Here is a 26,826-nt window from a genome sequence, read left to right as displayed (position 1 = left end):
ACATCAAAAAAAGATCTGCTCGGAATCTGTAACGTATCTGCTCCCAACACGGACTACCAATCGAACACAGATATACGTGTATCAAATAGTTAAACATTTAGTGTCAATGTTATTTTACCAGAGTCTGTCTAATTGCATTTGTCCAATTGGTGCAAATTTTGTACAGATAAACTTTCAGTGTGTAACACAGATCACAGAGTGCCCAATCTGTGTCTCATTTGCACCCTCAGATTTGCGAACCAACCGCCATTTGTAACACGATACCCACATCACTCGTCTGGCTTGTGCCAACTGAACAGCAATGCGTTTTCTCTCTACTTCCTCCCGTCGTCCAATCAATTTCTGCAATGTCAATTAATAAGAAAATTTTTACCGTGGTTGAATTCAAGATTGATTTGGGTCTAAGTGTAGTCCCCACCAATTGGATTTCTAGCATTGGCGGAATTGATTTGTGTCCCTATCCTGATCCACCGCCAAAGGATTTTTATAAGCTACAATCAAATAAAGATTCTCTTCCAAAGGACGGGTGGACTAATCTGGAAGTGACTTGCGTCAAAACTTCGAGTAAGTTATCCCAACTTAATTCTTCAATTTTCAAGATTCAGTTGCAATGCTTTGGCGAGTTCAAGAAAGGTCTATAAAGTTATTTTAACACTCCCGCAGAAACTTTCGAAGGAGCTGTGGCGAAACTAAAAAGGCTACTGGAAAATAAGCCAATTGACTCCAGCGACGCAGAGGGAGTTAAACGTGGGCGATCGTCGTCCACAAATTTCAATATTGTCGCAGCGCCATTGGCCCCCGCTCAGCCAATATTTGGGGGTATGACCACAAACATTTGAATAAAAAACTCGCATGTAATAAATATGAATTAAATATGTTTTTTAAACTAGTACAAACTGAAATTAACCCTTCTGTTGATGAAATTAATCCCGGAATTGATCATCTTGTGGACACCAATGCAGAAAATAATTCGGTCACCACCAATCTTGAGTACCACTGTCTGCAGGTGGAACCGGATCCACGACTCACAGAATTACTGAATGAATTTCGAAGTAAGTAATTTGCGTATTTATAGTAAACTAATGGCAGTATTTGATGATGATTCTCATTTTAGAATTTCAAGTTGAATCTCTGCGAAACCAAGAACTTTTACTTGAACGTATTCACCAATTGGAGAAAATTGTACTGAATTCTCTAAACTCACAGCAAGGAGCAGCCTGTTCCGCTAAAAATACTTGGAGTTGGCCAATCAAAGACGAAGGCGAGCTAATATCAGTGGAAGTTTGGTTGCGGGATCCGACCAACTACAACCACGAGGTAAAAACTCTATTTACATTAACACTAATTGTAGCATAATACTCATGTGACTACACAATTTAGGTGTCCGTTTTATCAAAAATTGGAGGAGCAACTGTGACAAAGTGCATATACAATACGCTGCAGTGGATGATATCTCATGAACTTGCTCTTACTCTTCGCTTAACCAACAAAAGCGGGAAAATCTCATTCGGAGACAAATTGATTGCCAAATTAATCCGAGGTTTGTGTTTTCATATTTTAAATTCCATTTGTAATTTACATTTTTCATTTTAGTGTTACTGACTCCATCACTCTGCTTACCATTTTTCAGATTCCGTCAAACGTGGGAACGAGGACGACGACGACGCTACTGATTCTAAAATAAACAATCACATTGGAGCTTGGCTACGTCAGTCAGCCGAACGAGACAAATCCCGAAAAAAGAAAAATGAAATTAACACCGCGCCGGACACAGAAGCGACGAGTGGAGAAGCGGGTGCAGGCGGCGCTGAAGAGAATCCGGGGAACTGAACTAAATGCATCGATCCAACCTGCAAATCTGGAATGTGATTCAGCGGAAGATTTCATTTTAAATGGTGATTGCAATTTCCAAAGCCCAGTCCAGCTAACTATATATGTAGAAAATCACAACATGCCAAAAGTAGTTGATGAATTGAGTGGTACACCCAATAAATTAGTTCAGTTAGGCCACTGGGCTACCCAATTCAATATCAATCATAACGCTTTGAAAAGTCTTTTAAGTTTAGTAAGAAATTGGCTTCCACATGAAGGATTCCCAAAAGATCCTCGAACTCTGCTAAAAACGAAAAGGAAGATAAAAATCCAAGAAATAGAAGGAGGTTCCTTTTATCATTTTGGTATTCGCAGCCATATTTTAAAAGCAATTGAGAATAATAGAATCAGGCTTTCTGCGCATTCTCCTTTGCCCCAACTTCAAAACGTGCCTAATCTTTTAAGCCTTAAAATTGGAATAGATGGCTTGCCAATCTCAAAAAGCTCCAACAAACAATTTTGGCCCATTTTGGGAACAGTAGATCAGGATTTACTTCGTAGGGTATTTATTATAAGTCTTTTTTACGGATCTCAGAAACCACAAAATCTAGAATCTTATTTAGGTCCATTTGTACGAGACATGGTTGATTTAGAGCACCAAGGAATTTGTGCCCGTGGTGTAAATTATTCGGTCAGGACGCGGTGTATTGTAGCGGATGCACCAGCCCGTAGCTTTATTAAACGTATAAACGGACATAATGGCTACTACGGATGTGAACGATGCTATCGTCGAGGAACTTATAAATATTCCAGAATTCTTTATCCAATCAAGCCAGCTTGTGATTCTTACACGGACGAGTCGTTCAAAGAACGATGGTATGAAAGCCATCATAAGCAGGGTCCCCCTTCCCCTTTGGAATTATTAAACCTTGGTATGATTTCCCAGATACCTCTCGATTATATGCATTTGTGTTTGCTCGGGACTATGAAGAAACTTTTACTTGTTTGGACTGAAGGAAAAAAACCCCATAAATTTTCAAGTCTTCAAAAGCAATTAGTCACAAAACAATTAATGAGATTGAGATGCAGAATTCCTTCAGAATTTTCTAGAAAATGTCGCAGTATTTATGAACTGAAACACTGGAAGGCCACAGAGTTTAGACTATTTTTACTATACGTAGGGCCTGTCGTGCTTAAAAAAGTACTTCCAACAGACAAGTATGAACATTTTTTGCTTTTCCATGCAGCCATGCACATATTAGTATCGAATTGTTCGGATAAGCCAGAGTGGGTTTCATATGCAAAAGAACTAATTAATAAGTTTGTACAACTCCTTCCTAAACTGTATTATGCTGAATTTTTGGTGTACAACACACACAGTTTACTACATTTGGCAGATGAGGTCAAACTGCATGGACCTTTGGATAATTTTAGTGCTTTTCAATTTGAAAATTTCATGCAGCCCCTTAAAAGCATGTTACGATCCAAATCAAAGCACCTTAGTCAAGTTGTCAAACGAGTAGGAGAATCAGAGCAATTTCTGTCTCAAACAATTCCGAAACCTAGCCCACGTTGGTCTGTGGGGTCAAGAATTGCTGACCGCTGTTTTATGACAAAAGATAACCGAATTTGTCTTTTGTCTGACGGTAAACAACAGTCAGGAAATTTTAAAGGGTTTTACTTTAAAACTCCTCAAGATGTTAAACTCTATCCTTGTTCAAGTAGAAAACTTGGAATTTCCTTTGTTTCTCATTTGGGTTCGGATTGTTATATTTCTAGTGACTCTTTAGAAAAAAAATGTATTTTGTTACCAATTGATAACAGTGATCAGTATTTTTATTCTATTGTTTTGTGTAATTCATAATATGTTGAAATTACTCATGTGTATGATTTAATTTTAAATTTTGTATAAAGTATTTAGTATTTGAAGTATAAATAAAGAAATTGTGTAATAAATTCTTTACCAATAGACGAGTAACATTTTTGTGTATGTTGGTCTGCATAATATGTTTGCTAATTCGCATGTACAGATCTGTTGTTATCAGATCTGTATGTGATGTGCAAAGAAAATAATGTAAAGATCTAATACTGCTGCATGCATACTGCAGATTTTCGTTAGTTTGTCTGTACCGTGTCTGCACAAATATTTTCTACCAATTGAGCACCACAAAATTTGCCATATCTGGACTTAAAGTGTACAGATATTTGATTACCCATTGTCTACAAAACTTTCAGTTCTTGGCTCGTCGGGTACAGTAATACATACATGCATGTGCACTGACATTATAAATTGTAATAATTTACTACATATAAATAAATAAATGCATATCTGAGAGTCCAATAACATAAAAGCATGATTTATGGCTTAAATCCCGAGTAGACACAGTCGCATCTAAACCGATATTTGGCAGGGTCAAAGAAGCAATTTGTGACACCTGTCGCATTGCAAGAAGCGCACCACGTTGTTGGAAATATGAATAAATTCGCTGTTGAAAGTTCCAAGCTTGTCACATTCGCTTTGCAAAGCATGTTAGCTGCAGGGCTGCACTGACAAGTGGCAGAAGTTGGACGGGCATCATTCTTGGGACCTAAAAGTTCCGTTGTTCCTTCAAACGATTGACACAGGCCGGTCGAACCATATCCGCAAACTTGTTGACAAGCCGTTGTGCAGGCCAAGCTCCCAAATGGATTACTCAAAGCATCGTAAGTCCCATTGTTGCATTTTCTTGGCACCAGACACCAGGCTTGTGGAGTAGAGTAAAAGTTAAAAAAGATTACCGTTTAGTGAAAATAGAGAACAACTTACTTGCAGTAGCGTCACTCAAGAGAAATGAAGACAAACTAGCGAGGACTACAATGATTACTATTTTTATGGAATGCATAATGTTATAATTCTAACCAAAATAATTTTACACCAACGACTTTATATAAATTGAAAAATAAAATATTTTTTCAGTTTGTTGAATTATTTTGTAAATCTTGTCAATGCCTCAATTAACTCTGTTTGATTTCATCTATTTATATACCTCCTCGAAGAATAAGAGAACAATAAAATTATTCATAAAATTATTCAACATAAATAGTCATAGGCATGAACCTGAATTTCCTACGTACGTTCATTTTCCGAGGAAATGAAACAACAAACTAAGCACGCGTGCCATTTTAGTTTTTTACCTTCCACAATCTTCACACATTGTGTCGGTTTGTAAATTCCGCATCCGGCATATACCTACATGCATGGATAAATAAATACATAAGTGCATCAAAATACTAAAGGGCATGTCACAAGTAATTTGGCCGGAATTTCTGGCGCCAAAACCATCTGCCCGTAAGATTACTATTGGAAGGCAGCTTTTGAACGTGGCCCCATCAAAAGTGAAACGAGGTTTAGGAACAACTCCAGCCCGTAGTTATTTTCGATTAACCATAATGTTCTGCGAATAATTAGCACTTTAAAACAAGTTGCTGTATAATCACAATAATATTTACGGGTTTTTGATTGTATTTAATATATGCATTAGATATTAATGAATTCTGTTGCCTCAATTTATATTTGGCTTGGTCCTGTTTAGGATGTTGACTTATTTTCGCATGTTCGGAACATGTTTATATATGCAGCTTAAGCCATCGACGCAACACGCAAAACTTGACGCGTATCTCGCATAATATCTGCTACTCCAACACGATTTGTTTTAGATGTGCCAATTTTTTAACGAGTGCTGGACAGGCTTCTCGTAAACATAAGCTCATTTGCATCGATATAGCTGTACATTCTTGCGTCATAAGTTATATGATTCATAACTAAACATGAGGGATTAAATAAATATATACATATTCGCATCATCAAGGAATACGAATTGTATAAAATTTAAATTTCTGTTTTGTTAAAATACAAATAATCCATGCAACATCTTGAAATCTGTCTAAATTTGCTGTCATATTATCTGTTTGTAAAACCAGTGTAATCATACGTTAAAGACTAAAAATGTTATTCGGGTTTAAAATTTTAAACCGCATGTGAAGATAACTTTCATGTGAAGGCAACTTTAGGGTACTTTGATCACTGTTATTTGACAAATACGTGTAACTATATTAATTATGTATGGAAATCTAATGTGAGTGAATGAAACATCCGTCGCTTAGTGGAAAATTATTATTAAGTATTTATAGTAATAATGACATATTGTTAATTTGACACCATTAACTGTGCAATGGTTATTTTTATCCTGTTCTGTTCTGTTCAATCTTTTACGTCTGCGGTATATGATATGTGAGCCACATCGTTTCCAATACCAAGACAGGGATAGATACTGACATCAACAACTACAAGGAAAGGTATAGTTAGGGCTGGCATGTCAGGTTTACTAGGATAGGTACTGTAGAGGAAAGGGAGTAATTATTGAAATTGAACTTGAATCCAACTTGATTGCAAGATAATGTGATGAGTCTCATTTTTGTCCAATATCTGGACATACATTTATGTCATACGTGTGTGCATAAAATCAATAATCACTTTCTCTCTTTTGCTCAAAGCAGAATAGAATTGTATTATGCCTGCATTACTGCATTTCATTTGTAGCCCAACCAAACCTATGTTAACATCCTTTGGATACACTTTTATGCATGGAGCAACAGGTTTTTGTATATTTACGTATTTCGTGGTTCTCTTTGTCCAGTTGGATACGGATACATCATTAACCACGACGCACGATCCCGACGCAAACTACATCCTCTCTCCAATTATTGCCCAGACTGACTAACTTTGCATGTGACCAGTTTTTTATCTGGTCATTTTTTGTAGATATTTCCTTCCCCACAAAAGTGACTGGGCATTATTCCTCGTCACCACAAAGTAAACCCAGTAACATATTTGCTACTCTTCACCCGTGACGAAAAGGAGCAGCTGCCCGTTTTCTTATTTAGCTTTCGAAATTAGCTTTAGGTTCAAAAGTTGCTATAAAGTAATCATTTGAACATGGCAGCCGCAGCTGTTGGGCCAAGTTCGTCGTCGCCGAAGGGTTCCAAAACGTCCAATAAGCCGTGGGCGCGAACTGATATTCCCGACCTGACCGGAAAAGTTTGCATGGTAACTGGTGGCACCGGTGGAATTGGGTACGAAACTGCGATTGCACTGGTCCAATCCGGCGCACAAGTCTTTGTCGTGGGAAGAAGTGAAGAAAGAGGAAATGAGGCAGTGGAAAAAATCAAAAATGCAATAAAATTGATTCCATCAGCCGGAACGGTCTCTTTTCTCCAGGCAGAGCTCGGCAGTATGGCCTCTATTGAGGAATTTGCAAAGCAAGTCGTCTAAAAAATGTGTTCATTGTTTGACCGATAAAAATATAGTTTGAAAATGTAAATCAATTTTTAATCTCCAGAAATTTCAACGCTAAAGAGCTCGCTCTGGACATCTTAATTAACAATGCCGGAATATCTGCACCACCCACGAGACAAACAACAATTGATGGATTTGAATCTGTCATGGGGACAAATCAGTTGGGGACTTTCGCCGTCACGGGACAACTTCTCCCATCTCTCAAGTAAAATTCATGACTTGTCAAAGTCATTGTCATGCCATGCATTTTAATTATTTCATAAATTTTAGACGCAGCACAGCCCCACGTGTTGTTACCGTCTCCAGTGCAATGGCAGAACATTGTCAACCGCTGGATTTCGAAGATTTCCAAACAGAGCGGAAAAAGTATCCGGGACACAAATTGTATGCACAGTCAAAACTCGCAAATATGCTATTCACCGTTGAGCTCCAGCGAAAAAGTGATGCGAATGGGTGGGGAATTTCTGGTGTGTGGACTGAAGCTAAACAAATATACACTAAATGAAAAGTCATAATGTTTCGGTAATGATTTTGTCTTCCTGAATTATTCCACAGCCATCGTCGTCCATCCTGGCCTCGTCAAGACGGAAATGACTGCCAAACGAGATACTCTATTTTCAAAATTCATTGGTGTCGCTGTCCTTCCATTTCTTGGGCAAGTTTGACTATTTTAATTAACTCATTTCAACGTGATTTATTTAATTTATTTTGAACAACGTTAATTTTCTACCAACAGGCAAGAAGCAGCAGTTGGGTCTCATCCCTCCCTCTGTGCGGCGACGTGTCCTACTGTAAAGGGGGGCGAGTATTACGGTCCTGGGGGTTTAATGGGGGCAAGCGGAAACGTGACCAAGTTGGAGATACCCAAAAATGCAAAAGACGTCACAGCAGCTGAACAACTATGGAAAGTTTCCGAAGAATTGACAAAGGTGGTTTACAATTAGAGGCAGAATGCAACCCCATTCGCACGATATGCAAGTTTTATGCAACTCCTTCAACAAGCCATTAAGCAAATGCTTGTTTGACAAATTATTTAGTTAATCATACGTTATGTAAATATTTTTTATCAATACAATGAAATTAGTGAGCGTTCAGGTTTTTGGTTATTATTTATATGTTTGAATACTTTCAATTGTGTTATATTCATTGACTGGACATTTTAGGTACGTATTAATTAAAATCTAAATCTTCTTAAGATTGTGATCCTCCTTGATTTATTACACCTTCTAATTGGAGAAAAGTCCTAAATTCTACAACGAATCATGCAACCCTGAATATTACATAACTATACTTCTCCTCTGCTGTTTCTGTCTTTCTGTTTGAGACAAAATTGTGTGCTTCATCCACAAAGCAGAAAAAGCAGAACAATTGCGTATAAAATCCTTATTGTGATTTGAAAAGTTACTCAAGCCAATTGGTTCAACAACTCAAGTCAAAGTTATTTCTGTTTCTTGATTTTATTATTTTTGAGATTTTAAACTTTGTTCGGGTTTTTAGAAGCTCGTAAAAAATGTCTGAAAAATTGGGTTGAAAAATCTTTTGCGAACTTGAGCTGAGATGTGAGCATGCGAACTCGTAATGAATACTCCATAATATTTCATTGTAGATGCATATAGAAATATATAATAATAATGAGGATTTATTTGTTAACACAAAATCAGTCCATTACATTTTTAGCAAATATGTACATGTTTAATTGTGCTTATTGGCATTTTATTTATAAATAAATGTACGCATGTGTGCATGACTAAATAAATTTCCAGATGTGCTGTCACTTTAAGTGAAAAAAATGATTTCACCAAGCAGGAACCATTTTGTAACGTTCATCAATCAAACTTTGGCAAAAAGTCACACAACACATTGCCTTTTCCAGTACAATATCCCTTTCCACCCTGTTTTTCAGTTGGGCACGATTGGTACTTGAGTCCGTTTCTGAATTTGCATATTCCTAAGCATCTACTCCCCTGAAAACAATACATATTCTCATAAAATATGTATAATTAAGCAAATTAAGTAACAAACCTGAAAGTCGACCCCACTATTTGGAGAGCAGTAATCCCATGTCCAAGTTTTATTGTCAAATTTCCATTTCCTAGTTCCACACCAGTAATTTTGAGACTTTGTCTGCTGGCAGGGTGTAATACATGACTGGCAAAATTAACAAATAAATAGTTAAACATTACATACAAAACGATTACAAAATATCTAACATCTAACGAAATTCAGCACAATTAATTATTTATTTTAACCTGGCAGTAGGTAGAGTAACCGTAGTCTGGTAATTCGGTCGCTTGGGAGCTTAAAATGCAGAAGACACAGCAAATTTACATGTACATGCATATGCAAATAATGAAAACATTAATTTGTTTTACACGCAAAACGGTCCCGAACAATAACCCCAGTCTTCATCACTTGTGCACCACTGATAACCTTCACCATGATAGGCACAAGCTGATGAGCAATTTCTTCCAATGTGGTCTGAATTTTCTGACAGTGAACAGTAGTCCCAAGTCCACACTTTGTTCTCCCATGTCCAATCATAAGTATTACAAAAATAGTAATTCTTTTCGGGATGTTTTGCACAGGGAGAAATGCACGGTTGACAATACGTTGAGAATCCGTAGTCAGGACGGGATAAAATATTTCCAGGAAGAGAGAAAAATAAAACAGTAGTTATTGCAAAAATTACCATTTTCGGTAAACTTATTTTCACTAGCCTCATTTCTAATTTTCGAAATTGCATGGCCAAAAATAACAAGATTATTGAATCAACTGGACTAGTTAAATACGGTTAAATAATTTGAAATATTACTCCAAGAACAACAATGTTATGCATTCAGTAAACTATTCAATGCTTCAATAATTAGCAGTCTATGATTTATCTTAAAGAGTAATTAAGTAAGAAAACTAGGAACAGGTTGCAGATTATCCACAATTTATGTTAGTGAGGCGTACATAAGGTGTGCATTGATAGTCTTGTTCACCTTGAATTTCATGATCAACTAACCAACTTTCAGCCAAGCTGTGAATTATGTATGTAGATATGTTCGGAATTTTGGGCTGTTAATGGTCAAATGCAGTTGAAAAATTGATATATATTTATGCATGACATAAATACTCTGCACGAATGTAGATATTTCTTCAGTAATGGAGGACCTGGAGATTGAAGAATAGTATAGCATGCGAACTAAAAGTTATCATAATAACAATTTATCTATAGTTTGCAAAAAAAACGTTTCATAACTTTTTCATGATGATCATTGTATTCAAATTCATGAAAACTACAATGTGCTGGTTTAAATGTTAAGCGTGGCATCTTAATTGCAAATCTGCAGAGATTATTTTTTTTCTTGATTACTCAAGAGGAGCTGATTAATGATAAATAGTTATTGTGTGTTCATTTCCTTTTGGTGCTGGCAATTGATCCCTTATTGACTGGATAAGAGTATTAGTGTACCACGATTGAAATAAAAATGACAAATTTACTTTCCACATTTTGGTTTATCATAACCCTGGTTGGAGCTTTAAAGTGAGAAAAATATCTTGTATTTAATCCTCTCAATCTCTGTGATCCTGTAAATATATTCATAACCCTAATTTCTAATATTTGCTTAATTTGTCAGAGCTCAAAACACTTCAATTGCACCAACCTCACCAACTTTGCCAAATTCAACGACTACGACTACGGCTAATCCCATTGTTGCTACTTCCCCGTCAAACGACATTCCAATAGGTACGACTTCAGACGAGTCTCCAACGCTACCCGTTGGTTCTACAACGATGAGCACCGACCCAACGACCACACCAACGACAGAAGCACCCGATCCTAAATTTAACTTTGAAGACGAAGAGGAAGAAAATTTTCAAGCAGATTTGTCTGTTCTGCTACCTTCGACCTATGTCCCATATCAACTTCCTGTCGTAGACAGCTCCCAATTCATCCCGGTCTTTGTTTCCCTGTTTATCACATCAGTATCAGATATTGATGAACAAGGGGGAGTAAGTAATGGACAAGTAAAGAATCTACAAACAAATTGTAATACGCATTTTTTCTAATTACTGCAGCAAATTACAATTGATGCACATTTCTCCAGGAGATGGCTCGACTATAAAATATCCAAGCGGATAACGGGTCCTTTAAAAAATGTCACGCTTGGATCAGAAGCACTGGATAAGATTTGGAAACCTGATATTTTCTTCGGTTTGGTAGAAATACAATCCTAAGCTTTTCGGTTATATTATTTTGTAGCGTGAATATTTTGCACTTTCAAGATGGGACGCCATCCCAGGAAAAAGATGCGGCCGAGGCAACTCAAAAAACTGTAAAAGTTTTATTCAACACAAATAACTTGAAAGACGCACAAATCGCATTCTCAGAAAGGTTAACCGATAAATTAAGCAAATAAATAAGTCTAAAAAATTATCAAACTGGAATTATACGCTTGTCTTGATACAGAACAAGGTTAAAATTGGATTGCTCAATGGAATTTCATTACTATCCAGCAGGTGATATTCGTAATGAATACTTACTTTCATGAATGCTTACTAATTTCATTATTACCCCGGCAGACACACAAATCTGCACATATAACTTGAGAAGCTGTAAGTTTTCAAAAGCAACATATTTACGATATTTGCATAATAATTTAAATCTTTCTAATTCTTCAGTTAGTTACAAGCAAAATCGATTAAAACTATTTTGGGAAACTCCGAATGCTGTATTTCTTCGAGATACAGGACACCCTAATTTCGACCTACTAATTGAATCAGTTTGGCCCAGAATCGCTGTAAATGGAAGCAACAAACTATTTGTTGAGGAAACTTTTGATCCTTACCGAAGTATGTTCTAGTAACTTTAAAACCTCCATCGTGGTTTTACATATATCATTTTAATTGTTACACCACGAAGGAGGAAACTATTCTGCCTTAACATTCACTATCAAAGCTAGACGAAAAATCTCGTATCATTTGGTACAAACGTATCTACCAAGCATACTCCTTGTTTTAATGACCTGGTTATGTTTTCTCCTACCCGCAAGCATGGTTGAAGCTCGGATTGGCATTTCGATGACAACGGTATACAAGATACATAAACATTATTTTTCCATACCTCAGACTATCGGGAATGACTTTCTCTTTAAACTTGAGTAAAATATAAATTTCCGGCTGTAATAGGTACTAACCTTGACAGCAATGTTCGCCGCAGTACGGTAATTAATGCTCATCAATACAACAAAAAACTTTAGTATATTAAAATGTCTCAATAATTCAATGCATTGTATTAAAACAGTAACAATTCATGTTTGCAGAGAACAAGCACCCTCGGTTTCATATTCTATGGGCATCGATAAATGGATGGTGTTTTGCATTTTCGTTGTGTTTGTTTCACTGCTGTTGTTCACATCCATTTTTTGGTGAGATACACAAATGTTTTTTAATTAGATAAACCAGAGTGAAATGCAATGTTTGAAGTCGTGCATTTTTATCATTCTCATTCCAGGATGAAGAACAAGGCAAAGAAAAATAAAAACTCTGATGACGATGAGGACAAAAGTGTATCTCGTCACGGAGATCAACCACCCCCGTCCTCCATAGTAGAAGTTAAAAGGAAATATAGCCTACTTTTACGATTTACAAAATATTATGCTTTCTTTGTATTTGCGCTGGCCTTCGTGACCTTCGTAGTTGTTTATTGGTGGTGGCTTTTGACATTTTCCAATTATTTTGACTGGAACCCGACTCAAGAATTCAATGCTGTTGAGGACGATGACACCGAGACCATGCAAAAGCCGTACTTTCACTATTATCGCTATCTCATTGAAGACGCAGCCCTTCTATTTAATTCGGACATTTATCATCCCGCGTCAAGAGACACATTACGAAGGGTTTTTGGCCTGGTGCATTAATTAATTGACGCACGGTTTAAATTTACCCACTACAGAAGTAACCAGGTTCAATAAACTAAAATTAGATGGGTATTTTCACAGTGTTTTTTTTTATATGCATGTAAGTCTCCTAGGATTTCCCAGCTCAACAATTGGGCATTTTATTTTTATCTCCGCTTAAAGCGCACTGCACACAGGGTCATTTTTAGTAACCCTTTGTTTATCAATGCATGCATTTAAGGGCATATGTGGTAACAAACTTGTCTATTTCTGTTTGGAAAATCCTGTCCTCTTGAAAGGAATATTTTTTTTTACTTTCCTATCCTTTTTTTATGGAATTTCCACAAAAACGTTGCAACCTTACAGTATGTCAAAAAATACCCTTTAAGTACCAGATCCTTCAGGTATAAAAGAGCAACATCAACTTTTCTCTCGCATCATTGAAATATAAACCAGACACGAGCAAGCTACAATTTCTCATCGAATAACATTAAAGTTTCACCAAACAATTTGTATTTCTTACCAAAATGAATTCCCGAACCAGTTTCATCTCCCTGCTTATCGTAGCGTTGATAGTGTCTGCCATCTCATTTCCACAGGACTCAAAAATGGTCTCAATTGGTGGTAAGTTGCTTGCATATGTATATGCGTTGAATTCGTAGAACGAATTTTGTTTTTAAGAAAATATATGTAAAACTGATCGGATAATTTGATTTTTTTAAGATGTGGACTCCTCGAAGCCATCGCCACTTGTTCCCAGCTTGCGGAAAGCTAGGTATTTCTATCCTGGTTACGGTGGATATTACGGCGGTGAGAATTTATTCATTTGCTTATCATCGATTATTGGATTATCAAATTAGCTATCTAGCTAATGAAATAATTACGTATATTTTTATAATTAGGATACGGAGGTTATCCAGGAGGATACTATCCTGGTGGGGGATTCGGGCTGAGTCAATCAAATGCTGCAGCTAGCGCAAGTGCTAGTTCTGGAAGCTCTGGGCTTGGAATGTAAGTTTTTATTGAAATTCTCCTAATTATTTCACACACAACTGATGGATAAAACACTAACAGTGCGTTTGTATAATTCTAGTTATGGATAAAATATCAAGTGGGGACTTCGGGAGTCATCCGCATCCACAGAGACCGAGGATGATATATGTATTTATTATTAATAATATGATATATTTGCTCAGTGTATTCAACCAATTGGTGCTATTGTTCAATAAAGAGTCTTAATTAATTGTCTTTATGATTTTATACCGTGTTTATTATGTTTCATGGAACATTAAAAAAATCATAGTACACAAGGGATAGTTTACTATTTAGCTTACAGTTTACTGTAGTCAAGTTTGGGGATTGTGTATATGGATCGATTCTTGAATTTAATCGGGTAAAAATTCTCCATGGACGATTACATTATTTGTTATAAAAAAATTGATCGTCTACATACAGGATTATTATGGATTATAGTCGACTATTATAGTATTTTAGAAGAAACTTTTAAATAGAAGCGGCAGCGCCATGAATGCAATTGACTTGCACATTTTCGTTGCTGCAAAAAATAAAATCAAGTTCTAATAAATACATTAATCTGTCCACTCACAGTTCCGGTTTATAATCGCAAGTGATTATTTATAATCCACATAATCGTTAACCTTGACTACCTTTATAAAGTGTAAAATTTAGTTCAAAACATCATTTGAAATTTCAAGTACATTTTTTCATTGCAATTTCCCTTTTGAATGCGTACACCAATATTCATCGACATGGTGCGTTTCATTGGCATCTATTTGTACATATATTCATACCTACATATACATTTAATTTATTCTACTCGTAAGTACATCTATATCGAACGCAGTTTTACACATTCACGTACATAGATAAATATATTTAGCAAACGGCGTCACAAAATAATTTTACGATGCTGAAGACTGGTGATGTCATGCTATTAAAAACAAGGGCCGCTGGACGCGTGAACTTTCCACTCATCCAGCTCGTCACAATTAATGCTGCTGAGGCAAGTAAGGTCAGGAAACCGGAAAATAAGATGCCTCCTACGACTAGCATCCATCCAATTATAGTGTCCCGAATGAAAACCCAATCCTCCATCTATTTCACAATTTGTATAAATAATTTAATTTGTTCTCTATTTTGATCATTGCTCACTCACTCACGATTATGCAATACAAGATGCATAAACATTATTTTTTCCATACCTCAGGCTATCGGGAAGGACTTTCTCTGTAAACTTAATTAAATATAAATTTCCGGCTGTAATAGTAAATACAAAATTACATAATATACAAATATTAAGTATTGCACACTACAATATTTTACGATTGGCTGTCTTATCCAACATTCTATTAGGGTGTGGACCAGCTGTATGCTTATCCACTTATCCACAGCAGTGCATTATACGTATGTACGTACCTATGTGTACATTGGTTATAACCACGGCTGTGTTGTGATAAACATTTTTTACCGGACAAATTATAAGTGTAGTCCGTCAATTACTACCAAGGTGCTCAAATAAGTGGGCCAAGGTACACCAATGGAATAGGCTAATTTCATTTATTTCCCGTAAACCTTTTGCAAATAATGATCTCTTTTTGCGATGAAATATGTGTGTAGTGTGTACCTATGACAAGGTAACAATAAATACTTTTAAATGGCAGCTCATACTATGTTCAACCCAGCTCTTTTTGTGACCTATGTACATACAGATAGTTGGACCATAGACCAACTCGTCAAGTAGATAAATAGCTCTAAGAATGCATTTTTTCGGATTTTTTTAACGTGTATCAAAATTCGAAAAGATGAATTATAATAATAAGCTTTCAGCCTTAAACTAAATACATGGTACTGCACTGCATGTTTATCAAATTATTCCACCACAACCTCAAATTATTGCACTAATTAAAATGCAAGAATATATACTAGTCTGATAGTCATCAAACTATCAGACCGAGTTGATCTCACCAAAATCGTATTAAGTATACATACATGAAACTTCATGAAAGACTTTGATTGTCCGTTGTTGTTGAACCCAGGTCTTGGCGTGCGCATTTTGATTGTGTTTTTGACAAATAGTTGTTTTCTGTAGGATGATAGAATTTCTTACGCTTCTAAACTAAATATTGACTACCTTGTATTCACAATGTAATTTTTAGTTATCAGATGGGTTCCTACAATTTCAATAACTACGTTTAAGCCAATCAACACTGCTCATAAAACTTTTTATTAAATTCTAATTTAGAATATGTTTGAAAATATGTAAATAAATAAAGATGAAAAATATGCATAATGACAGCCACATATCCGATCCATCATCATTCAACTAACTGCAATTATCCACATGAATTTGTGTAGGTTTAAAACGACGATCAGCGACCGTTATTGTTGTTGTTGTTGTTATTGTTGCCCCTACGACCACCCCCATTGTTGTTGTTATTGTTGTTATTATTTCCTCCACGACCACCCCCATTGTTGTTATTGTTGTTGTTATTATTTCCTCGACCACCCCCATTATTATTGTTGTTGTTGTTATTGTTACCCCTACTACCGAATCTTCTTTCTTCACGACTATGGGCGACATAAGAGCTGTTGGGGGACGGGGCGGGCGTGGACACTTTTGGGGGAAGTTTCTCCACGTCGCTTCCATGGGCATGATCTTTGGACTTTGATGCAGTTACTACTGCTACCAACAAGGCTGCAAAAACCTGAAATGTCAATCAAATAAATTTAAAAACCAAACTAAAATAAACTCTCTAGAAATGTTTGTGTTCGTACCGTTAAAAGGATAACCTTCATTTTTTTATTTCTTAACTTTGTGATAACGTGATAGAAACAATATAGTTGGAAAGTTTTGCTCAAGACAAACTTATGATGATTGTTGTCTGAGCGCAGCATTTGTTGTCAATTTATACAAAAATCGAATATCCTGATTCTGTTAAAGTGAACTTCCGCATGATGTTACACAGTTCTTTAATCCATTTCCAGGTAAAGTACCCATATCTCACATACATGCAGATAGTAGTAATTAAGTTAAGTTCATTTTAATTGCTCTGCCTCCGTCCACCGTCCATTTGAGGGTGTATTTTACACTTACGATTAGCTTTTTATAATTAGAGAAATCATCATTAGTACATATATTAGAACGTCATCCTCTAATTATGTGGTTACAGATACATTTCTTAATATTTTCTGGATTATGGTTACCTCAAATGTATCTTTTTTTGTTCATGGCAAATAATTGTGCCCTCCAAAAAGTGGACGACACTACATACTCATGCACATACGCTGACCTGCAAAGTATTTTGATTTTGAGAATTTCAAGGGTACTCAAGGTATGCCAAGCACAACAAAAAGTATAGTTTTTTTTTCAAAGTAAATATTTGCGGGCTTTAAAACTAAGCTTAACCTGAAGGAGCATCAGTTGACCATCTTACTTCTTAGTTATGAAATAATACTAATTTTGCAATATTTGTGACAATTCAGTAAAAAAATGAAAGTATTTTGCTTTGCTTTTTCGTCGATGTACATATACATGCATTTTGCGTTATAAGCTTTAAGTTTAATTGAACAGGTATGCATATTGATATAATTGGTAAAAATATTTTTCATGTATGGAGTTTAAAATCACCGTGTACTTATTTTTGTCACCTTTAATTGTGACTTTGCTGAAAATGAATTTGCATTTTTCTAAATTTGACTCCAAGTATTGTCCATTGCGCTACCAAAATCGAACTATTTCAGCAAAACTAGATATTCGAATAATATTCAAACTTGAATAATTATGTACAATGCCGTTCTGAAAAAGTACGAAAATAAAATCGCTAACTTCATCTTTTATGCACATAATAATATGTATATGTGTAGTATACTATACATATTAAACTATATTATTATTAAACTATATTATACTATTAAACTCTGTGGTATGCATACATATATGTATGCATACCACAGAGTTTAATAGTATATATGTGAGGTTTGCAAGATTATCAAGAAAGATGTCGGATAAGCTGACCATAAAGGAGTCGAGAATTAAAAGACCATAACCTTCAAAAACTCGTTAATCGAAGAAAGTGAAAATTTACGAATTTATTTTCATCTTTTATTATTCGCAATATTATAGTTATTTACTTGCACGTTATACATACATAAATGAGTCACAACTAATATGTAAATATGTACATAACTAACTATTACTTTAACTAACTATACATAAAGTGAACGAGTTATGTACTGTGCGGGTGGAGCTTAAACCTACGGCCTCCTGAAGTACCTTGTGCTGAGACTAGGGTTTCTCGTGAGTTTAGCTCCATTCGCACAGCACATAACTAACTCACTTCAAGTATAATACTCATGAGTAAAGGTGTTTAGCATATCCTGTCGACGTGTGCATGAATGATGCACTACACACACATTTAGTTTTTTAACCCCATACATAAGCCCAACTACTCTAAAAATGTCAAACCATGCAGACGGCGTGTGACTATTATCTAGTTTATAATATTAAATCATCTTATTCTACACAATAAAATATTATTTAACCACTTGAGATAAGATCAAAGCATTAAATGTGCACTTGTAAAGTCCCAATTTCAGATAAGGCTCACTCTTGACGTCAAACGAGGGGTATAAAACGACGAGCTTTCCTGTTCCACGATTCTATTCTATTCTATCTCGGACCAGTACCAACTAACCAACTTTTATTTCCCAACACCTTATCCTCCTCCCACTCACTCCCAGCTTTTGTCGTCTACGCAATATTTTTAATGCCTTGTTGCTTGTAATGTTTCATGTATACAGCTTTAGCAAATTCTTCGGGTATCGTCGTAGAATTTGCATTATGAGCTATCTCATTTGTTTGCCGTCGTATTTCCGATGTCCCCAACATGGGTGGGTACCATGGGAGGGATGAAATTGACAAAAACAGAGATAGCACAAAATGCACCTTCAATATGCACTTTTGTATTGCAAAATTATTTGTAAATTAATGTCCAGGTAAATGTACATAATTGTGCGTGTTGTCCAACTCTATTTATTTACCTGTGGATGTTGATTGACCTTTCAAAATTCATAACCTTGTTCCTCATAGTTCGCAGTTCCATTCCAGGAATAAGTAGTTATAATTAGTACAAACCAAAAACATGTTTTGCATGAAAATAGAGTGTTCTCTGAAATGAAAATATTTACAGTTTTACAAAATCTGATGGATTATCGGACAGGACGTTATCCACAACGCATTCGCGGATATTTGTTCAGTTTAATTGCGCTCTGCATCTCACAAATGCACAACAAAGGAATCCTCTACTAAAACAGCACGCAAACTTCACGTGGGAGAGAGACGGAGCAAAGGACAAGTTTTAATTGTTTGATAAAAATTGTCACTATCAGCGATCCTGTGTTCTCGGATAAATAGTTGCTGATGTCAATGTGATGGACAAAGTACAACAACTACTTGCATGCATATACATAAATATGCACAATAGTATGACCAGATTTCTAAGCACGAGGGGAATCACACGCCACGACATGAATGCAGTTCGTGGGGATTTGCGGATTTTTTATTATGAATTTAAACATACTTTTATTTCGGTTAGATAGATTCAATTGTTTTGTGAAATGACTCTTCAATTAATGCAAAGCATTGCAGATTGTGCAGAAAAAATCATCACACGAATAAACCACGTGGAACCCTTTTATTACTTTTTGTAACAGAGCTATCGTCATCAATTTTAAATGCAAATTTGCCTTAATCCATGTACTACTCGTAAACTGGGGATTTTACTTGAAAAGGATTTGCTATAATCTCAAAGTGCTGTTAATATTAATGTACAAAATCTCCCAGGCTCATCATTCCCCAAGTTCACATTGGTAATCTGACCGTTTACCTCAATTTGAACTTTATTTTTCTTATCGCTAATGTCGCATAAATCATGTAATTGTTGTCTGCAGTACACGCGTAGACAGTACCTAATTTTAGCGCACAAGTAGTTGCATAACTATACATTTTCCTGATTCATCCAGTCTCATGTGTCCAATGTCCAGTAAGAAATCGTTTATGCAACCATGATGTACGTACCTATTGAAGTATTTCTCACGGAAAGTATGATTAAGCCGTCTGTCCTTTTCATGTTCACATTGAACCCGCAAAGAGGAGTGGCAATTTGTAGCCAATCGCCTTCTTTTTTTGCGCCAAGTCATCAAAATGTTTCAAGTCAATTAACACTGATTGATCTGGTTGATGTGTATGTAGTGTGCATTTTTACCATGTTCTTCTTCCTATAGTACACATATAGGCACTTGAGCCTATAATGGCAACGTAACTGTATCAATCAGTTCAATTCATTTATATAATTCACCGCCAATAGCGTCAAAACTTATCAGCTTTACAATTAGCAATATTGTAAACTTTCCCACACAATTGTCAAAATTAATTGGTTTTCGCCGAATTTAAATTCTTAAGTTAGAAACTCCAAGGTGTATTTGCCTGTGTTTGAGGCTATGCTTAAATCTGTAAAACAATAGGATGTTCTATTTATTGATGTAACTACATAAATATTTAGTGATAGGAAGTAGAGGTATGCATATTCTTGGAATAAGATTTTTCCTAAAAGTAAAAATCCGACCAATTAACATTGCTTATAAATTCTACATGAAACAAATGTGCACACATTTCCGGATAATTCCAGTTATTTAGATACATACATAATACATATGCCCGCTGTCAAGTTAATCTGGCTTGACTCATCCTCAACCATGTTATAAATCACGTGTATTGACTATAATGAGATTGATTTACTTCTAAGTTTATTACAAAGTTCAATAAATTATCTCCATCTAATTAAAATGTATGCGCATAACACGTTCCGACATCAGTTTTAGTCAGTCATTGTTTGAACCGAGCCTCATAATTTGTGATACCTTTCATGGATACGCATTGTCGTATAAATAAGGAATGCTATCATTAGATAATTACCACTATTGTAGTTTTTAAGCCATTTTAACTGTTTGTACTTTACTAAATATGTAAATGGTAAATTACAATGCACAATCTTTATAATGATAAAGATTCTCACAAAGTGCAATCCTCAGCAGAGATATGAATGAGTGTAAAATCATGTGAGTGACTTTCGCATATGAAAATAGTTGGAGCATGAGAAGCCCGAATGTAGCATATCATGTTCAGGCATAACTGCAAAACTGTTGTATAATTGACGTTGCATTTCATTATCAAAATCCAATCCAGGTAAAAAACACCTTGCTGATCAATCCCTAGAAATATTATAAAGACCGACATGACACTACCACTACTTCCACTTCTGCATAAATATGTACGTACGTTATGCCACCACCAATCGCGCCAGACTGATAAGAACAATTCATTGAATCGATCAAGTCTGCTCCAAAACAATATAAAAAGAGGTTGGTCGGATATACCTCCTTCATTCACACGCTCAGAAAGCTTTCCGTTGCTACATACCACGTTTTCCAGAAAACCCTTTCCATTAAAGTTAAATTTCTTAACTTTAAAATTCTGCATTTAAAATAATGTCTAATTTTTTAATTTTCTCTAATCAAACTAAATACTTTTTTAACTATCTCAGAAACGCTGTTTTATAGCAGCACTGCAGCCGTCTGCAGTTGAGGCAGGGAAAAACGAGAGAAACAAAGACATACATACATAATTAATTAACGCAGTTTTCCAGTTAAACTTTTTTGTACAACTTATTTCAATATTTCATTTATTGACTATTTATTTTTTAATCCACCGTAAATAATAACATAAACCACAGCAAGCAATACGTGTTCAACAGTAAACATAACAAAGACTTCCAAGAACATCGAATAAATAAACGAAGATGGGCAGCGCAGGAACGCCTTCGTCAACAAAAATTGAGGTTGGGAACCATGAAAAGGATCATAACGACATGCTGACAGCCGGACTTGATTACCCGACTGCACTGGTGATTGAGGTATGTACACATTTTACGACCAGATCAATTTCATAGGCGTCGTTTACATATGTGGTAAAGGATGAGTTGCATAATATGTTAATTGGCTGGGCAAAAAGTGTCATCATTGTTTCAATTTTTGCAATCACGGACAATGTCCAGTTCCAAGTATTGGCATTCGCAAATTCTAAACTTTAGGACAATTGTACGCTTCTTTACCTTATTCGTTTTTCATGGCATCCATTTATTAAATTGCACGCTCTGACTTTTGCCCCCCCATGCAGACAGTAATCGGCAGACAGTACATTGTGTATCGTCATTATCGCACATTGCGATTGCCAAATCATTACGTTTAAAGAACTCAATAATATCAATCAACTGTCTACCACCCGATTGATGGACTGATTGTCGATCCTGTTAAAAAAATTCACACATGCCCCACGTGATCTTTTGAGTAGTAAAAGTGTAACTTTTGTATCTCATACTCATCCTTCTGCTCTGCAAAGTTAACTCATTAATTCCAGGCATGCATGTCCAATTTCACCTTTAATGTTCCATGAATCGTGGAATTCATGCAGGAATCCTCCAACAATTTGCCAAAAATTCACAGTAAAGTAGCACGAAGCAGTCTACGCAGACTATTATTAGTACAGCCGCATGCATATTAGCCATGCAAATAAATAGCTATTTTTCACTTCCACACCTGTCCGTATCCTCTGTCCATTCATTTATGTAATCCAATCCAATCTCGTACATTCTAATATCCAGGACACGCTACAGCATGTATGACCTTCCTTGTCTGCTTATTTTCGCAGTCCTTACCACTACTGTATGCGAAATGATTCATGAAGTTTGTGAGTAAAATCCGGTTGGAATGGAAGTTATTTATCCATTGTTCCCTTCCCATAATATGTTGACAGAAACATGTAGTCGCTCTCCCCGTTCGTACTAAATTTTAACCCCACTAATGATGATGGCATGTAGTGAATCCTTTGTTGATATGTTGGCCCAATTCCCTAACTGCTCAATATCAACAGAAAGACTGGAAAGGTTGCAAATATTTAGTCTGGATAAAACTCATGAAAATGGAGAGGTGAAATGAAAAAAAGTGTTGCAAAAAAGTATGCCATTGTCGATTAAATGATCTGACAGTGACATTGCAAGTCTGTAATAATAAGAAATGTAATTGTGTAGTTTAATAGTAGCCTGCGGCGGTTGGTAAATCTGCAGGTGGAAAAATTATGAATTGAACACTAACACATGTACATAACATGTAATAGGGAAAAGTGGACATATATTGACATGCATGCAAAATCATGACTCATACCAATAACCCGTACTTGTTTTTTGCAGTGGTGTAAGGCAATCACCACTTAATTTATTCATTCATTGGAAATTCGCAACCAGTAAAAAACAAATATACAAAAGTTGATTCACGATTAAGGGGAAGGAAGCTGTGCTGATGCATGGTGCATTGTTAAATCTCGGCAACAATATAGGCTCACAAACATGGGATGTAATGTATTGAGATGATAATGGTGACTGGTTTGGTCTTCTGCAAATATTTATTAAACATTCGACCTGGCATTTAGTTTGTGTTAGTACTTGGTCATAGTAGAACATCATCCATTGTTCAGCTTTCTAGTCAGTAATAGCGAATAGTGCTAATTCAAAAATATCAATTGGCACAAAACTCTATACGAAATTTTCGCACAAATTTACTAGTTCAAAGTTTAAACAGTTGTGAACATGACTAATGTACACATAGCATAACATCAGAGTTAGCATTTTTACCGAAACCACGAGTATTTTACAAATAAATTAAACCTAGTAAAATTTTTACAAAATGACAAAATCATTTTACACAGTCACACAGTTTGTAAGATTTCATACGAAAAGTTGCAAAGTTATTTCATATTGGTTTGCAATGTTAACAATACCTTAAAAATTCGTCTTACCCGTTATTACAGAATGCACCGCCAACAAATGGGAAACACCAGCCTTCGACGACCTCCTCCACCCTCGACCCATGGAGCATCGCGTCCCCGCAAACCTTTGGCGCACCCTGGAACGAACTGACCCCCGCGGAAAAGAGAAAAAGAGTGGTCATCGGAGTGCTAAAAGCGATCGGTCTCATGTGTCTCCTTTATTTCTTCGTCTGCTCTCTCGACCTGCTTTCGCTTGGCTTCCGGATCGTGGGGGGTCGCACGACTGGGGACATTTTCAGGGATTCGCCTGCTTTAAAAAACCCTGTCGTAGGAGTCATGGTGGGCATTTTAACAACTGTGATGGTCCAATCCTCGTCGACATCTACATCCATCATCGTTTCGATGGTACTTAAAATACTTTGCCTCTTTCATAACGGTTTATTTATTATTTACAAATTTCTATGTATCCCTAAAACAGGTGTCTGCCTCGTTTCTTGACGTCAAGCAAGCTATCCCTATCATCATGGGGGCCAACATCGGCACTTCGATCACGAATACGATCGTCTCTTTGACCCAGGCAGGGGATAGGAATCAATTTAGACGTGCCTTTGCTGGAGCCACGGTGCATGACATGTTCAACTGGTTGACAGTTATTACATTGTTAATTGTGGAAGTGACTACGAGTAAGTGGACATATGCAATGAGTTTATTTGCAACTTGAACAGAACAAAATTTCATATTCAGACTAACATGTTTCCATTTTTCAGATTATCTGTACCACGTCACGACTGCTATCATGGACTCGCTCATCCCCACAAACAGTTCTGGTGGGGGAGAAATTGAACTGCTAGGAAAAATTACAAAGCCATTCGTCAATCTAATCGTACAAATCGATAAGGAAGTTCTGGAGTGTTGGGCCAAACCAGACTGTACAAAGCATGAAAATTCTTCCCTCATCAAGGATCTGTGCAAGGTGAAGAAATCGTCTTCCAAACAAGCCCCCATGGTATCTTCATACATGGAAGATTTCCAAGCAAAAGCGGCAGCCGCATCATTTCCACTGTTTCAAGATGTCGAAACGACAACAGCCCTGCCGTCCGGCAAAGAACCTTGTTCTTTTCTGTTTCACGGAACGTCACTTTCCGACGCAGCCGCTGGTGCCATCATTTTGGTCGTGTCGCTCGTTGTCCTCTGCCTGTGTCTCATCCTAATTGTGAAAATCCTCAACTCTGTCCTTCAAGGGCAGATTGCGCTCATCATCAAGAAAACACTTAACGCTAAAATTCCTTATGTTCCTTGGATTACGGGATACATTGCAATTTTGGTTGGAGCAGTTATGACATTTTTGGTTCAGTCCAGTTCCGTTTTCACCTCTGCCTTAACGCCCCTCGTGGGGTTGGGTGTTCTCACCGTGGAAAGGGTGTACCCACTCACACTTGGTTCCAATATCGGCACGACAACGACGGCGCTATTGGCATCAATGGCTGTGGAAGGGGACACATTCAAGCCTTCGATGCAAATAGCTCTTTGTCATCTCCTTTTCAATGTAACCGGCATTCTCATCTTTTACCCCATCCCTTTTCTAAGATGGCCGATCGCAATGTCGAAATTTTTGGGAGATACGACCGCAAAATATAGGTAAGTTAAAGTTGAGATGTATTTAAATATATACCACTCCAAAAGATTTTCATTACTCGAATTTATTAATTACGTAATTCTTAACAAACAAACTAATTACATAATCATTTTCTTAGATGGTTCGCTATCGTGTATATGGTTGCAATGTTCGTATTCCTTCCCGGGGTCTTCATGGGATTATCATTTGCTGGGACGGCGTACGTCATTGTCGCTGCGGGATTTATTGTCTCCATTTTTCTCTTCGTATTATTAGTGAATCTCCTCCGAGCTAAGGTACGAAAGTGTGATTACGTCATTATTATTATCTGGTAAAAGGTGACATGCAACTTATGGGCTAATGGTTCCACATTATTTATTACAGAGGCCGAGTCTTTTGCCCGGATTCTTGTTAAGTTGGAAATGGTTACCCATCTGGTTCCGTAGTTTAGCCCCATATGACGCTATTTTTACACAATTCGCTTGTTGTAAAAAATTGAAAGAAAAGAACGTGGACCCGAGTAGGAATAATCGTGACACCGAGTTGACCATGTCTGACGAGAAGGTGGACAGGAGGGGGGTTGGCGAAAACAATAGTCATGCAACAGGTGGGAATGTTAATCTCGCCTTTTCTTCAGAGTAACAAGATCAAATGCAACATTTTTTATACTTGAATATTTCGAATCCTAACTAAATTATTTAATTATGGTAAATTGTATAATCATATTTTAAATAAATAAGTATACAAAGCTAAAACAATATGTATGTACATATTCATGTATTATGGACGCATACTATAATAAAGAATTTTATATATCCCCAGCTAAAACAAAGTAGTAAGTATGCGTGTATTATACTTAATTTCGCACAAACTCTATTTCATATTTACTTACTATTTTCATACAATGTAAGTACGTACATCAGCATATGTATGTGCATATACATACATATACACTCGTTGAGACTATTGAGTTTTAAGTTAAAATAATCATAAAACTCATTACAGTGTACAGTGTACATTACAGTATCATAATGAATAAAATATACATGAAAAAATAATGCATACAACTTTTACCACTGCAGATCATTACTATTGACATGACTCTCATTTCGAATAATTCGAATTTTGGAATTACTTGAAGTACAAGATTTAACTTTTGTAATGAAGTCTCAGGTAGGTGGACTCATTAATTTAATAACAGTTTATAAATTAAACAAATATGGCTTATATATTATTAAGATATTATACCATTTCACTATAAACATATACAATTTCAGACTTC

General features: G+C 36.2%; 6 protein-coding genes and 1 long non-coding RNA gene across 9 annotated transcripts; 5 read left to right on the top strand and 2 right to left on the bottom strand.

Moving 5' to 3' along the window:
• Positions 1-618: 618 nt before the first annotated feature.
• Positions 619-1,228, top strand: LOC118436036. Its single transcript, XR_004835147.1, has 3 exons — positions 619-819; positions 891-1,052; positions 1,115-1,228. It is a non-coding gene; the product is annotated as an uncharacterized LOC118436036 (long non-coding RNA).
• Positions 1,229-6,515: 5,287 nt separating this feature from the next.
• Positions 6,516-8,344, top strand: LOC110853258 (dehydrogenase/reductase SDR family member on chromosome X). The gene is made up of 5 exons (XM_022101514.2): positions 6,516-7,110; positions 7,191-7,352; positions 7,418-7,614; positions 7,703-7,802; positions 7,884-8,344. The coding sequence occupies exons 1-5, from the start codon at positions 6,788-6,790 to the stop codon at positions 8,089-8,091; spliced, it is 990 nt and encodes a 329-aa protein (XP_021957206.1). The 5' UTR covers positions 6,516-6,787; the 3' UTR covers positions 8,092-8,344.
• A 424-nt stretch (positions 8,345-8,768) lies between these two features.
• On the bottom strand, positions 8,769-10,134 carry LOC110853270. The gene is made up of 4 exons (XM_022101525.2): positions 9,520-10,134; positions 9,397-9,445; positions 9,170-9,295; positions 8,769-9,111 (listed from the first exon to the last, which is right to left on the bottom strand). Exons 1-4 carry the CDS (start codon positions 9,686-9,688, stop codon positions 9,096-9,098), a joined length of 360 nt encoding a protein of 119 aa, XP_021957217.1. The 5' UTR covers positions 9,689-10,134; the 3' UTR covers positions 8,769-9,095.
• Positions 10,135-10,301: 167 nt separating this feature from the next.
• On the top strand, positions 10,302-14,280 carry LOC110841612 (glutamate-gated chloride channel alpha). 2 transcript variants are annotated; one of them, XM_035844471.1, is made up of 14 exons: positions 10,302-10,676; positions 10,771-11,146; positions 11,213-11,348; positions 11,420-11,528; positions 11,604-11,653; positions 11,717-11,749; positions 11,816-11,986; positions 12,057-12,223; positions 12,323-12,357; positions 12,457-12,561; positions 12,648-13,656; positions 13,756-13,842; positions 13,935-14,043; positions 14,126-14,280. In XM_035844471.1, exons 1-11 carry the CDS (start codon positions 10,621-10,623, stop codon positions 13,051-13,053), a joined length of 1,644 nt encoding a protein of 547 aa, XP_035700364.1. In that variant the 5' UTR covers positions 10,302-10,620; the 3' UTR covers positions 13,054-13,656; positions 13,756-13,842; positions 13,935-14,043; positions 14,126-14,280. The 2 variants fall into 2 exon arrangements, with proteins under 2 accessions (XP_035700364.1, XP_021942989.2); XM_022087297.2 differs by lacking the exon at positions 10,302-10,676 and having other exon boundaries at positions 11,056-11,161; positions 11,242-11,348.
• LOC110842244 lies at positions 13,560-14,135 on the top strand. Its single transcript, XM_022087958.2, has 4 exons — positions 13,560-13,656; positions 13,756-13,842; positions 13,935-14,043; positions 14,126-14,135. The coding sequence occupies exons 1-4, from the start codon at positions 13,560-13,562 to the stop codon at positions 14,133-14,135; spliced, it is 303 nt and encodes a 100-aa protein (XP_021943650.1).
• Positions 14,281-16,257: 1,977 nt separating the features above from the next.
• LOC110841717 (putative uncharacterized protein DDB_G0283051) lies at positions 16,258-16,975 on the bottom strand. Its single transcript, XM_022087414.2, has 2 exons — positions 16,828-16,975; positions 16,258-16,757 (listed from the first exon to the last, which is right to left on the bottom strand). The coding sequence occupies exons 1-2, from the start codon at positions 16,945-16,947 to the stop codon at positions 16,422-16,424; spliced, it is 456 nt and encodes a 151-aa protein (XP_021943106.2). The 5' UTR covers positions 16,948-16,975; the 3' UTR covers positions 16,258-16,421.
• A 4,510-nt stretch (positions 16,976-21,485) lies between these two features.
• LOC110841843 (sodium-dependent phosphate transport protein 2B) lies at positions 21,486-26,376 on the top strand. 2 transcript variants are annotated; one of them, XM_022087541.2, is made up of 6 exons: positions 21,486-22,022; positions 23,972-24,334; positions 24,408-24,612; positions 24,697-25,567; positions 25,684-25,840; positions 25,929-26,376. In XM_022087541.2, the coding sequence occupies exons 1-6, from the start codon at positions 21,909-21,911 to the stop codon at positions 26,184-26,186; spliced, it is 1,968 nt and encodes a 655-aa protein (XP_021943233.1). In that variant the 5' UTR covers positions 21,486-21,908; the 3' UTR covers positions 26,187-26,376. The 2 variants fall into 2 exon arrangements, with proteins under 2 accessions (XP_021943233.1, XP_021943234.1); XM_022087542.2 differs by lacking the exon at positions 21,486-22,022 and adding an exon at positions 23,586-23,880.
• Positions 26,377-26,826: the final 450 nt, after the last annotated feature.

This window comes from Folsomia candida, unplaced genomic scaffold (genome assembly GCF_002217175.1).
Source record: "Folsomia candida strain VU population unplaced genomic scaffold, ASM221717v1 Fcan01_Sc001, whole genome shotgun sequence".
NCBI lineage: Eukaryota > Metazoa > Arthropoda > Collembola > Entomobryomorpha > Isotomidae > Folsomia > Folsomia candida.
The sequence above is the reverse complement of the archived record's forward strand: the minus strand, read 5'-3'. Positions and strand labels throughout refer to the sequence as shown.